The sequence below is a fragment of the Mus musculus genome, chromosome X, assembly GCF_000001635.26.
Source record: "Mus musculus strain C57BL/6J chromosome X, GRCm38.p6 C57BL/6J".
NCBI lineage: Eukaryota > Metazoa > Chordata > Mammalia > Rodentia > Muridae > Mus > Mus musculus.
The window spans coordinates 150,510,105-150,523,797 of NC_000086.7; the positions used below are offsets into that span (position 1 = coordinate 150,510,105).

Genomic DNA, 13,693 nt, shown 5'->3' on the forward strand with positions numbered 1-13,693 from the left:
AAACAAACAGGTTGAGTCAAGCAATGGTGGTGCACACCTTCAGTCCTAGCACCCAGGAGGCAGAGGCAGATAATTTCTGGGAGTTTGAAGCCAGCTTTGTCTACAGAGCTAATTTTAGGACAGTTAAGGCATGTGAGGAGGCTAGGTTTAATCCCCAACCCATTATGCATTCTTATCACTGTAAGCTCAACTTCCTGGAATATGCTTACAGAGACACACAGACAGACACATAGACAGACAGACAGACAGACACACACACACACACACACACACACACACACCCCTACTCAAGTCTACGGCCAAGTCTTAATCTTAGAAGACACTGTAGACAGATATGAATACACCTTGTTTGCATAAAACTTTAAAGTGGTTTCACATTAACTTTCAAATTCCCTGGAAATCTCATTATTAGGACACATGTGACATCAGCATGGATCTTCTGAAGTTATTTCAGAGTATAAAAAGGGTGTGTTTGTCAAAAGTGAACACTGATTCTCAGACAAACATATCAGAAAGTAGTTGCCACAGATCATTTCCGCATCAGAAGAATCAGAAGGCCCTGTCTGACCACCTCTTTTCGTCTTTTGTAATAAAAAACATTAGCAGATATATTCAACTGTGTTGAAAAATATAGATACACGTCTAAAGTTCTGTATATAACATTCAAATGGAGGATGGGAGGACTTTAATGGCCTTCAGCAGTCCAGAAGATGCAGTTACTATTTATTACACTAGGGGCAGCAACGTATAAGGAATGGCAAAGTAAGCATTTCAATTACATTTGCACTGCAGTCTGCTAGATGACCAAATATTAATACCTCTTAATTAGACATCTGAATAATCAATAGTTTGGCTATATTTTTCTCATTTTAAGAGGATTTCTTGGGAAATGTCTGGTTCATATCTTTGTTGGGTTTTTTTTTTTTAAGCTAAAAGAAATTCTGTTCCCACCCTAAGCTCAACCCCCACCCCCACCCCAGATAACTTCATGAAGACAGTCTTGTCAGGATTTCATCAGACTCAGACATGGGGTACAATTAGACACTAAGAGTATGGGGCTGGCAGAAAGAATAGAAGGGACCAGAGGCAGAATTCAAGGTCTTTCTGAAGAGCAACTCCCAATTAACCCTGTAGGAAAATGTTTTGTGTGTGTGTGTGCACACGCGCGCACGCGCAAGTGTTTGTGCATGCTTCCCTACAAAATAATTATAAGGATTAATAGACGTCTATATGCTTAGTATTTGCCCATCCTCCACAAGAGCTTACATTTTGAATAGCAATTTTGTTTTTATCTCAAAGGTAACCAATCAAGCACACTCAGCTTCAGTTTCCTTGGTAACCGACCTCTGCTTCCTGTCTAGACTTCTGGTCATGAGAAGAGAGAAATGGAAAAATACTGGACTAAAGCAAGCAGGCTGCAAAATGGTTTTTCTTCTTACTGCAGTCTACTTCTCTGCCATTGTAGTCCACCCCACCCCACCCCCAAACATTAGCGAAGTCTGTTGGTGAGGGGGAGTGAGATGACGTCTACTTTTATGTATCTTTGCCTTTATATCTGCATCAATTTGGTCCTGACTAGTCACATCCTCAGCAGCACAGACATCTTTCTTTGTACTCCATCCCACCTCTCTTTCTTTCTGGGATATATTATTCTTGATTAGTCATAGCATGATCCACCACCTTCTTTTGCTCTCTTGCCCCTTCCCTTCCTGTCTTACTAAAGTAAGGGTGGGGAAAAGGCATGAGATACAGAGGAGACAGAGGCAGGTACTATTCATGGAAGCCCTGCCTTTGGAAAGCCCACGCTTTGTATGTACTAGCTCCTGCTAGTGTATTCGCATTAAATTCTAAAGGGTCCACAGAGACACACACAGAGAGATATACATAGACATATACAAACTCACACAGTCACAGACACACAGGCATGCATGCATGCATGCATACATACAGAGACACACACAGAGAGACAAACACAGTACACACACACACACACCCTAAGTCTGAAGAATTCCTGACAAGACTGTCTTATCATGGAGTCAGGTAGAGTGAAAAGAGCTAAGGGGAGGAGCAGAATTTCTTTTACCTTTAAAAAAACAGCAACAAAAATATGAACCCCAGCACCAAAACATTTCCCAAGAAATCCTCTTAAAATGAGAAAAATATAGCCAAATTATTGACTGTCCAAATTTCTAATAGGTATTACTATTTGGTCAACTATCAGAGTACAATGCAAATGTAAATGAAATGCTTAAATATTTTTTAAAAATCAAAAAAACTTTTTAAATTTTTAATTTTTTTAAAAAAATGGTTTTATTGAAATAAAAATACATTACTTCCCTCTCGTTTATTCCCTTCAGCACCTCCATCCCCACTCTCAGTTCGATTATATTTGTTACACACACACACACACACACACACACACACACACACACACCCTTCTGAGTCAGTTGTTGTTTATGTGTATATGGTTTCAAGGCTGACCATGCAGCACTAGGGCAACTAGTAAGAGGGCACATCCCTGAGAGGCTAATTCTCCTTCTCCCAACATATCTGCCTATAGTTCTCTGCCTAGGGGTGAGACCCTGCAAAATTTCCTCCTTCCGTGTTAACATATGCCACCAATAATGCCATTGCTCCTGTTACACAGCCATTTCTAGGACTGGTTGCTGACAGCAGGCTTCCTACTATTGTGGCTCTTAGAATCTTTACAGCCCCTCTTCTGCAATGTTCCCTGAGCTATATAAAAGCAGCAGCTGTGCTGAGGGTATATCTGTTGGGGCTGGGTTCCCCATGATTTGTTGATCGCTACATTATAGCCAGTTGTGGTTTTCTTTGACGGCTCCCATTGGTTGGAAAGGGAGGCTTCTTTGATGAGGGGTAGCTACAGTTATCTGTGGGTAGAAGGATCAGATTTAGAATGTAAAAGGAATTATGCTTATCTAGCAAACTGGTGGTAGTAGATTCTTTTCTAAAGTCCGGGCCCTCATTATCCTGGAGAAGCTGCCTCGGTTTCCTATACCAGATATGATTTCTCTACTGTTGAGTGGGCCTTAAGACCAATTAGACAGCTATTGGTTGCCATCAATGATATGAGAGCCACTTATTTATTGCATCTTTCTACTATCCTTCCATGCTGGTAACTGTCGTGGTTCATAGGAGTTGCAGATTGGTAGGGGTGTTTAATAGTTGCCCTCTCTTGGCAGCCTGAATAGTATTTTCTGAAACAGTGAAAGCTAGACCACAGGAAAGAATCTTTAAGCTCACATCCAGCTCACGTTATCCAAACCATGTGTTCTGAGTGTGTAGTATTGTATCTTCAGCAACAGGAGCCCACCTTCCTAACTGGTGAGAGGCAACCAAAGGATATATCTATAATCTGTATTGTTTTGGGAAGTCACTAGAACTACCCTGGCCAACCACTTGAAAGGAGGTTTCTTGTGCCTGGTACTGAAGTTTTGTTAGCCTATGGTTCTAGTGGAAAACATGTCAGTCGAAGTGGCTTAACTTCGTTTAATACACATACATACACACACACACACACACACACACACACACACACACACTACATAATTCATAATTTTAGGTAAATATAAAATCATGATTTGAGGCTTTGTCAAAGTCTTGTTCTCTGAAGGACAGCCCTGCCCCATCCTCTCCTGTACAGCACCTGTTCTCACTTGAAACCATCCCACCCTACCCTTCCACTCCTCTAGCTATGCCACCAACCCTCCCACAGTGCACCTCCCTGTGGCATTTATGAGGGTTTTGTACAAATCCACCTTTCTAGCTGGGTATAACAGTGTACCACTCTAATCCCAACACTGGAGAGAGTGAAGCATGACGATTGTAAATTCAGGACCAGCCTGGATCACATAGCTGCCTCACTCATACACATACAAAATGAAAATCTTGGGGTGATGATACATAACTTTAATCTCAGGACTGGGGAGGAAGGAAGAGGAAGAGGAAGAGGAAGAGGAGAAGAAGAAAAGGAAGAGGAGGAGGAGGAAGAGGAGGAGGAGGATTGTGACTTCAGGTCTAATTGGAATACCCAACAAACAAATACACAAACAAACCAGCAAAGCAAATCCAACTTATGATATCCCTCAATGCTAACAAGCCCCAAATATATTGTTCTCATGGCTCTGCATTTCTGGGATCTAATTTTCAGTTGCCATAGGAACCACTCAGGTCCTCTACTTACTGGTCTAAATTGCTACTACAAAAAGGCTCTATATCTTTTTGTCCTGTTAATTCTCGGTTGCCATAGGAACCACTCAGGTCCTCTACTTATTGCTCTAAATTACTGCTACAAAAGGCTCTATATCTTTTTGTCCTGTGTGGCCTAAAACCACACCTGGAAAGAAAACCTGTCTCCTACCCATGGAAGGAGTTACAGAGCCAAAGTTTGGAGCTGAGATGAAAGGATGGACCATGTAGAGACTGCCATATCCAGGGATCCACCCCATAATCAGCATCCAAACTCTGACACCATTGCATACACTAGCAAGATTTTATTGAAAGGACCCAGATGTAGCTGTCTCTTGTGAGACTATGCCGGGGCCTAGCAAACACAGAAGTGGATGCTCACAGTCAGCTAATGGATGGATCATAGGGCTCCCAATGGAGGAGCTAGAGAAAGTAGCCAAGGAGCTAAAGGGATCTGCAACCCTATAGGTGGAACAACATTATGAACTAACCAGTACCCCGGAGCTCTTGACTCTAGCTGCATATATATCAAAAGATGGCCTAGTCGGCCATCACTGGAAAGAGAGGCCCATTGGACTTGCAAACTTTATATGCCCCAGTACAGGGGAACACCAGGGCCAAAAAGGGGGAGTGGGTGGGCAGGGGAGTGGGGGTGGGTGGATATGGGGGACTTTTGGTATAGCATTGGAAATGTAAATGAGTTAAATACCTAATAAAAAATGGAAAAAAAAAAAAAAGAAAACCTGTCTCCTGTCCCATCCCTGGACAGACCTGGATTTCAGTTTCCACATTTTCTGTCACCTCTCTCCCCTTAGGAACTCTCCTCCCCACATTCTTATCCCAGCATTCATGACTCCTCAGGGGAGAGGCAGGATAAAGATACTACTACTGCTATCCACACCCGGGCCCCGACACATAGTGAAAAGTAACTTAAAGGAGAAATCTGGGGTGAAGGTAAAGCTTGACAATGTGTCCCCAACATCCTCTGCACCCCTGAATTCCAAATGACTCAGGGACCTCTACTCATCCAAGCCTATCCCTGCTTTGCCTGTCAGAGGCTCCAATGTCCAAATTCCTACTCTGGTGCTGAGAACCACAGACACAGACAATAACTAACTAAAGTCTCTAGGGACAAGCATGTATTTGGTGTGTGTGTGTGTGTGTGTGTGTGTGTGTGTGTGTGTGTGTGTATCTGTATGTCGGTGTGTCTGTCTGTCTGTCTGTGTGTAGAAAAAATTTCAGGAGTCACTTCTCTCCTACTATATGGGTCCTAGAGACCAAACTTGGGTCCTCAAACTTGGCTATAAGTGTCTTTAACCACTGAGCTATCTTGCCAGCCCCAAACATGAAAATTTCAAGCTGTACTAATTTGAATCAGTGTCAATGAAAAAAAAAGCATCTAGAATAAGGTGAAGCATCCAGGTCTATACTCAGCTTAATTTACATAGTCAAGAATTCCACTTTTAAATAAGAAAAAGAAAAAGCAAAATAAACTTCATTTCCAAACTTGTAAAGCAATCCAGTAAGGGCCAGTGAGATGGCTCAGTGGGTAAAGGCACTTGACCGAAAGCCTGAAAATCTGAGTTCTATTTCTGGCATTCATGTGGTTGAAAGAGAAAACCAACTCCCAAAAGAGTGTCCGTAAACCTCTACACACATGTCATAAAATACACAAATAAATGATAAAAATTGTGCAGCAAAGTTTGCAATTTTATTCCTTCTTCTTTTTAAATGTTCTTTGAGATCTTTATACCATGTGTTTTGAACTATTTACCATTTCTCCAACTCCTCCTAGACCTACTTCCTTTAGGAGTCTAATCTGTGCTACCCATGTATTCTCAGATGTATGGCCTTCCATTTGAGCCTGGATGACCTACCAGGGGCCACACCCATAAAGAAAACTGTCTCTCCCTATCCCAGCAGCTATCAATTGTCAACAGCTTCTCAGCTAGTGAGGCTGAATTGAGCTTGCATAGTTCTTACATATGCTGTCACAATTGCTGTGAGTTCTGCTCAAATGTCCTACTGTGTCTGTTTGTCTATAAATTACCATTTCCTTGTAGTTGCCTACCACCTCTGGCTTTTACACAATCTTAGTGGTCTTTTTTCCCCCTACAATGGTCTCTGAGCCTTGGGAGTAGCAGCAGTAGTACATATGTTCCATTTAGGGCTGAACATTCTACAATATCTTATTCTCTGTGCCTTGACCAGTTGTGGGTCTCTGTGTTATAAGGATTGAGAGATGGACTGAGGAATGGTCATACCAATAACTCATTAGGAATTAGTATATTATACTATGTTCACTAAGCAGAATATCACTAATAAGTCCTTCCCTAGGGCCTGTGACCTGTATGGCCACAGGTTTTTGGCCTTGATAACGGTACAAGGTATGGGCTGCAGCTTGTGGAACAGACCTTAAATGCAATCAGAAAGCAGTTGATTATTACCATAATGTCTGTGCCACTATGCACTGGTGGGCATGTCTTCCTAGGTCAGGCATTATTATAGATTTTAGGATTCATAGCTAGGTAAGTTTGGTGATTATTTTTGTCCTCTGCTAGGGGAGCATGACATCTTGCAGCACTATGAAAGCTAGCCAGTAAGGATAAAGCTTCAAAGTAAACACCAACTTCATTTCTCCATTTACTGTCTCTCCCTATACTCTGGTATATGGTGTATCTGGTATATGGTGGCTTCAGCAATAGGCACTTAGCATACAGTTCTGGAGGGTAACCAAGAGAAATGGCAATAGCCTGACATGTTTGTGGGTCTATGGAAACTCACTGGGCAGCAACTCTAAAAGAGTTAAATTTTTCTGGCACTGGCATTTTTATTTGTTACCTGTAGTGTCTAGTGAAAGTGTTGTCACGCTGTTACAGAACAACTCAGTTTTAACTCTTTTTATATATGTGTATTTATATATTTTAGGATACCTTCGATAGCGGTGTTTTTCCATATGACCTTTTCCAAGGCTCTTTATCCCTACCCATGTCTTCCTCTACCCTGCCTTCCCATTCCACCTCACTTTAACTATTGCTGTTTTTATTTACCTCTAACCTTTCATATCACTGAGCTGGATCTCATCTCCTTTGAAAGCTACTGCTCCCCCCCCCCCAACCCATGTCCCCTTACAAGGCTTCTAACCTCTATGGTTATTCCAAATGAGGCCTGCATATCTAAAGATTCAATGTTAGCATCCGCAAATGAGAGAAAATACCATGTTTGTCTTTCTAAGTCTGGATTACCTAACTCAGAATGGTTGATTGTAGCTCCATCCATTTATCTGCAAATTTTGCGATGTTTTTAAAAATAGCTAACTAAAGTCCATTATGTAAATGTACCCCGTGTTCATTAATCATTCATCAGCTGATAGACACCTAGGCTGTTTCCATTTCCTGAATACTGTGAATAGAGCAGCAACGAACATGAATAAGCAAATATCTCTATAGTAGAATATAGAATCCTTTGGGTATATAACCAAGAGTGGTGTCCCTGGATCACATGGTTGATCTATTTCTGGCCTTTTGGGGAGCCTCTGTGCTGATTTCCATAGTAGCTACACCAGTTTGCACTCCTAATCAGCAATTAATAAGTATTTCCTCCTTTCCCAGATCCATACCAACATTCATTGTCATTAAAATTAACAGTTGTAATTGGAAGATGAAAATTGCAAAGTAGTTTAAGTACATTTCCCTAATGGCTGAAGATGTTGACCATATAAAAATGTTTCCTGGTTATTTATAATTTATGTTTTTGAGAGCTCTGTTTACTTCTGTGCCTCATTTTGAGACTGGGTTGCTTTTCCTTGATATTTAATTGCTGTGTCTTTTGTATATTCTAGATACTAACATTCTGTCATTCATACACATACACACACACACACACACAGACATATTTGGTAAGAATGATGGGCAGGGTCTTACCATGTAGCTCTGACCATCATGGACTGGCTAAGTAGACCAGGCTGGTCTCAAATTCATGGTGATCCACCTTCTGCTCTTGAGTGTTGAGACTGAAGGTGTATGACACCATGCCTAGCCTTTTGTTTTGTTTTGAGTTTTTTTACAGAATAATATTTTATTGATTCTCTGGGAATTTCACTTCATACACACCACTCAATCATAAGCACTTCCCAGACTCTCCATGTCTGCACCCTGTTCTCGTGACCTACCCCCAACAGGATAAAAAACATTACTTTTTGAGTGAAAATATTTTTAGAGTAAATTGAATTGAAACTACCCTTGCATGTTTTTTTCTACTTAAATTTCAATTTTATCAACAGCATTTGAAATATTTTTCATAATGATGGTGTCATTTTATTTATTTATTTATTTATTTACTTTTACTAGCAAGATTTTGCTAAAAGGACCCTGATATGACTGTCTCTTGTGAGACTAGGCCGGGACCTAGCAAACATGGAAGTGGATGCTCACAGTCAGCTATTGGATGGATCACAGGGCCCCCAATGGAGGAGCTAGAGAAAATACCCAAGGAGCAAAAGGGATCTGCAACCCTATAGGTGGAACAACAATATGAACTAACCAGTACCCCCTGGAGCTCGTGTCTCTAGCTGCATATGTATCAGAAGATGGCCTAGTCGGCCATCAGTGGAAAGAGAGGACCATTGGTCTTGCAAATTTTATATGCCTCAGTACAGGGGAATGCCAGGGCGAAGAAGTGGGAGTGGGTGGGTAGGGGAGTGGGGGGGAAGGGTATGTGGGACTTTTGGGATAGCATTGGAAATGTAAATGAAGAAAATACCTAATAAAAAAATAATAAAAATTTTAAAAATAAACAAGTCCAATTTGTGTTACTGGAACATGGTTAAGTTTCCAGTGGCCTGCCTGCTAAAGAAAATCAAGTCTTTCTCCATCGGCACCCCCACTTTTGTTTCGATGTTTTTGAGACAGTGTCTCCTCCATCCATACCTGACTTTGAACTGACTATATATAGCATAGGCTGGTTTTGAACTCCTGACCATCCCGCCTCAGCCTCTCACTGTCATCACTATGCCCGGTGTACGAGGTTCTGGCAATTGAACTCTAGAATTTGTGCATTATAGCCAATTGCTCGATTATGTGAAGTACATCAACAACAAGCAAGCCTCAAGGAAAAAAATAACAGGGGAAAAAAGGAATAATCTTTGGCTTAGTAAATGGAAAAACAATTGTTAACCATTTGGAATAAAAGTGTTTGATAAGTATCTCATGAGCTATACAAAAATAATGATTTTATTCATACTTTTTCAAGAAATTATGAAATAACAAAGAAATTATAGAAAGTCTTCCTGATTAGAAAATAATTTATTTTTAAAAATCTACAGTGTAAATTAATAATTAATTTTTTTGAGACAGAGTCTTACCACATAGGGCTGACCTCAAATATATTATGAAGAACAGGCTGACCTTGAACTTGTGATTGTCTTTCTTTTCTCTTCCCAACTACTGAAAACTATCAATCAGATTGATTTGTTAAGTAGTGATAAAGATGTGAAATAATCAAAACTTTTATATACTACTGTTGGGACTATAAACTGCTATATTCTTTTTGAAACAGTATTTGCTAGAGCCTATTAAAATCAAGAACCTACACATTCCAGATTACATGTAGTTTCTTTCATTCTCCCTACTACATGGTGCTTTTGCACTATGTAAATATACATTTTTATTTGTCTACTCTAATTATTGATGGGCATTTGAGAAGTATCTAATTGAGGTTTACTTATGTGACTCGAATACTCATGGGCACATTTTGTGATAAACATGCATATACTCTGTTTCTCTAATAGGAAGTAGGTACAAAAGCATGAGTTCTTATTATTTGATCTCACGAATTAATCATCCAATGACAAGTGAAACTAATCCATAGCCTTGGAAGTAAAGCTAAGATGCTTCCTGCATCTTCCAGCACCTGTAGGCAATTTAAAATCAAGATGAAGAGCTATCTATAGATTCATGGGACAAGGTGGGCAACCTGAACTTTGCCAAGACAGTCACACTGGTTTGATGAAGTATTCAAAAGAATTATAAAGCCTCCAGCAGAAAGGTATGCTATTTTATCTTTTGGCAGCCATGGACATGCTTTTTCAGGCCCCAAAGCCCTTTACAAAGAGAGTTTATCAAGTCAAACAAACAACCAAACAAGCAAATAATCAAACAAACAAAAACAATGAAGGATCTTGAAAAGTAGAAAATAAGACTTATATCAGGTGTGGTGGCACACACCTTTAATTTTAGCACTGAGTAGGCAGAGGCACATAGCTCTCTGTGAGTTTGAAGCCACTTGGGTCTATACAGTGAGTTCCAGGCCAACTGGAGCTAGCTACACAAGGAGACTGACTCAAAACAAAACAAAACAAAACAAAAACAAAACAAAAAGACAAGCCATTTAACATCCCAAATACTTAGATATTTCTTCCATTAAATGTCTATGCTGGTCACAATGAGCCTGTCTTCTATAAAACATTAGACCATAGACACAATTCAGCCCAGTTCTTGTTCACTTTGCAGTTAGCTTGATTATTCTTCTAGTTTGTAAAACTAAAATCTTTGTTTCCAGCTGGAACTCCATCTTCTCTCTCCATATTTCTATCAATGCTTTGATTAGTATTTCACAAAAAAACTTGAGAAATTTGAAGTGATTTCTTTAGTTCTCATCTTTTGAGCCCTTACCAGAATTAACCTCTCTATCCTGTGCACAGCACTACAGTGTCTTAGCTGCTCCTGCCAATTTTCCCAGCCCTTAGCTTTCCTGGTTCTAAAGCTGATGCCAGATGTTCAGTTATTTGTTAGGACAGACACCACTCTTTGGTACTGTACTAGAGATTGGGCAATTTGTAAACAACAGATCAAAACAGAAATAAATAACTTCTCACAGTTGTAGAGGGTGGTAAGGTCAATATGAAGGTCTCAGTAGGCTTGCAGTGTGGTGATGAAAGATCCTGACAGAATGTAAAAGGTCACAGAAGCCCTGAAATTGATAAGATAGATGTCACTGTTAGCAGAACTAGCTTCTATGATTTAGAAAAATAGAGGTGCACAATGCTCTGGCCACTCCTTGAACCCATGTGTGTGCCCATTGATGAAGCCCACTGCCAGGTGTTTGTGATATTGGTTGCTAAGATAGAGTCAGAAAATCTCCCCAGCAACCACAGCCGGGCCAATCCAGAGTTGCTACACCTGCACCAGACTCTTTCCTTGTACCCCTCCCATACCCATTTCTTAAGAATAGACATTGTTTAGATCTGGAAATCCCCTACTCCCCCCCTTCTCCTTCCCCCCCTGAGGGCCTATAAAAACTGAGACCCCTTTGCCCTCGTGGTTGACTCCTCTACCCCTGCCTGGGATATGAGTCATCCCCAGAGCTCTGGCTTTCCCTGAATAAAGCCTCATGTGGTTTGCCATCAAGCTTGGTCTCTCGTGAGTTGTTGGGTGTCCGCTATTGTTCCGAGGCCTGAGCGAGGAGCTCCTCTTGGAGTCTTTCAGTGACAGCTGGTGATGACTTCTCTGATGGTGATTTAGTGCCCAATCTTCTACAGAGGTGCAGCCTCTCTCAGCCTTGAAGCAGGCTGATCCAGACTTTGACCTTGCTGCCTTCTGACCTTGATGGCTCTATTCGCTCTTCTCCAAGACTCTGCTTCCTGCTGAAAGGTCTTGAGACGTTCCAGAGACACACCCTGTCGATCTCCTACGGACTGGCTCCAGACACCAAGAACTGGCTGGCGGGGGTGTGGGGGGTAGGCCTACCCTCTTTATAAGCATGGACTCTCAGTAAACTTCAGAGGCCTTGAACAGAAACGAGTCTTGACCTCCATTATTTCTCTCATCGTTCTCTCCCATACAGGTCCGGCCTCCCATTCAGGAACTAAGTTAGTGTGGCCACAGGCAGCTACAGGCAACTACAGAGAGGAAAGATCACATGGTAGAAGGAATTGAAGGGGCAAATACAGCACTTAAATTTTAATTTATTTTAATGTTTAAGTACTTATTATTTTTATTTAAATTTATGTGCATGTGCATGAATCTGTATTTTAAAATGTGAAAATGTCTACACTGAAAATTATAGTGACAGCTAATCTTAGTTGTCAACCTGACTCCATCTGGAATGGACTAAAACCCAAGGGGCTGAGCATACCTGTGAGGAATTGCTCTTGATTGGAACATTTGATGTGGGAAGATGCACCCTAATTCTGATGTGAATGTAGCATAGTGTTACCATTGTATAAAATACTTGGGATTCTCTCAAAAGAGTAAATGTAGAATTATAGTATGATTTGTGAAGTCCATTACTGGATATATACAGGGTCTTGAGATAGATAGATAGATAGATAGATAGATAGATAATTCCTCAGGCTAAAAAGGAAGTAAAACGGCAATACATTCTACAACATGGATGAACCTTAAAAATATGCTACATGTGGAGATGCCTGAGTTAGTATAGTACTTGTTGTGGAAGCACACACATACCACAGACTGTTAGCCTATAATAAATGAGAATTAATCTTTCCACAATGGAATATATACTTCAAATCATTGTGTTATTATAATACTAGCACTCAGGAGGCTTAGGCAAGAGGACTGAGAGAGATAAAAAGAGAAATTTAAAAAAGAAAGAAAAAGGAAAAAAGAAGGAGAGGAAAGGAGAGAAGAGGGGAGGGGAGGAGAGGAGAGAAGAGGAGAAACAAGTTAAAAAGTTTTTCAGGGCTGGCGAGATGGTTTACTGGATAATGTGCTTTACCCATAAGCTTGAGAATGAAAGTTTCGCTCCCCACGACTCAAGTCAAAGCTGGGCAGTTCTGGTGTCTGCCTGTCATCTCAGAGGCAGGGATGGGTTTCCCAGGGCAAATCAAACTAGCTAAGTTGGTGAACTCTCATTCGATCATCAGGTTCTGGCTGAATAAATAAAGTAGAGGGCAATCAAGAAAGATACCCAATGTGAACTTCAGGCCTCCACATTTACAAAGAAACAAATATAGGAACATGCACATGTACCTGCACACATGCTACATGAATAGTGCTGGAATAAGCACTCCAATACCAATGAGAGCAAAAGAGACAAGTCACCAGTGGACCAAAGCCAGGGCAGCTCCAGAAAGGCTCTGAGGCTGGGTCTAGTTTGCATTCTCATTTTCTACCCTGAAATGACAAGTTGGGAACAGGCAAGCAAGCAAGAGTTTACAGAAGCACATGTGGCAGTCAGCAGGTTGGTTGTTAAGGGCAACAGCTCATTATTTCAGCTATTTTTCCAAGTCACTCTGTTCCATATGGCAACTGACATTGAAAGATCCTGACAGAATGTAAAAGGTCACAGAAGCCCTGAAACTGGCAAAATAGATGTCATTGTTAGTAGAACTAGCTTCACTGATTTAGATAAATAGAGGTGCACAGTGCTCTGGCTGCTCCTCGAACCTGTGTGTCTGCCAATGTTCTGACCAGGTGTGTGCCCATTGCTGCACCTCACTGCCAGGTGTGTGTGATATTGGTTG

At 40.9% G+C, this 13,693-nt stretch overlaps 1 protein-coding gene across 14 annotated transcripts in view; it reads right to left on the minus strand.

Annotated features, from left to right (window-relative positions):
• The window catches only part of Apex2 (apurinic/apyrimidinic endonuclease 2), a 161,233-nt gene that overhangs the window by 83,131 nt on the left and 64,409 nt on the right, over positions 1-13,693 (minus strand). For 5 of the 14 annotated variants that reach the window (XR_878269.3, XR_878266.3, XR_878263.3 and 2 more), the window contains exons 6-7: positions 11,955-12,106; positions 11,084-11,178 (exon numbers count right to left, since the gene is read on the minus strand). The exons of 1 other annotated variant lie outside the window; for it this stretch is intronic. Coding sequence is in view for 2 of the 13 variants with exons in the window: in XM_011247878.3 (XP_011246180.1) it covers positions 11,960-12,106 (147 nt within the window). In the remaining 11 variants the exon portion in view is untranslated. Of the gene's footprint in view, positions 1-5,933; positions 12,107-12,945; positions 13,101-13,693 lie in introns of those variants that run through there. 8 more of the 14 variants (XR_003953029.1, XR_003953028.1, XR_003953026.1 and 5 more) reach the window with 3 other exon arrangements.